At 62.8% G+C, this 419-nt stretch overlaps 1 protein-coding gene across 1 annotated transcript in view; it reads left to right on the plus strand.

Moving 5' to 3' along the window:
• LOC109926169 (calpain-1 catalytic subunit-like) overlaps window positions 1-419 on the plus strand; it is an 8,949-nt gene that overhangs the window by 4,810 nt on the left and 3,720 nt on the right. Inside the window, exon 4 of the mRNA XM_048596606.1 lies at window positions 134-328. Within this exon, the coding sequence (XP_048452563.1) occupies window positions 134-328 (195 nt within the window). The remainder of the gene's footprint in view (window positions 1-133; window positions 329-419) is intronic.

The following is a 419-nucleotide window of genomic DNA, read 5'->3' on the forward strand; positions in this document are numbered from 1 at the left end:
ACCTTCACAAGGCCATCTGCAGCCATGTTCCATGAAGGGGCAATGGAAAGGCCATTGAGCCTGACTGGGCAGGTTGTGAGATGTTACTGACCCCCCCACTCTGTGTTTGCCCCCTCCCCCCACCCGTGTGCAGGTTGAATGGTTCCTACGAAGCCCTGTCGGGGGGCAGTACCACTGAGGGGTTTGAGGATTTTACGGGGGGTGTGGCAGAGATGTACGAACTTCGGAATGCTCCGCGGGATCTCTACACCGTCATCAGGAAGGCGCTGGATAGAGGCTCCCTGCTCGGCTGTTCCATCGACGTGAGGGCCATGGGAGAGGGCGTAGGGTGGGGGCCATGGGAGAGGGGTTGGGGAGGTGCCACGGGAGAGGGGGTGGGGGGGCCAGGGGAGGGGGTGGAGTGGGGTGGGGTCCACAGG

Source organism: Rhincodon typus, chromosome 5 (genome assembly GCF_021869965.1).
Source record: "Rhincodon typus isolate 14 chromosome 5, sRhiTyp1.1, whole genome shotgun sequence".
Classification (NCBI taxonomy): Eukaryota; Metazoa; Chordata; class Chondrichthyes; order Orectolobiformes; family Rhincodontidae; genus Rhincodon; species Rhincodon typus.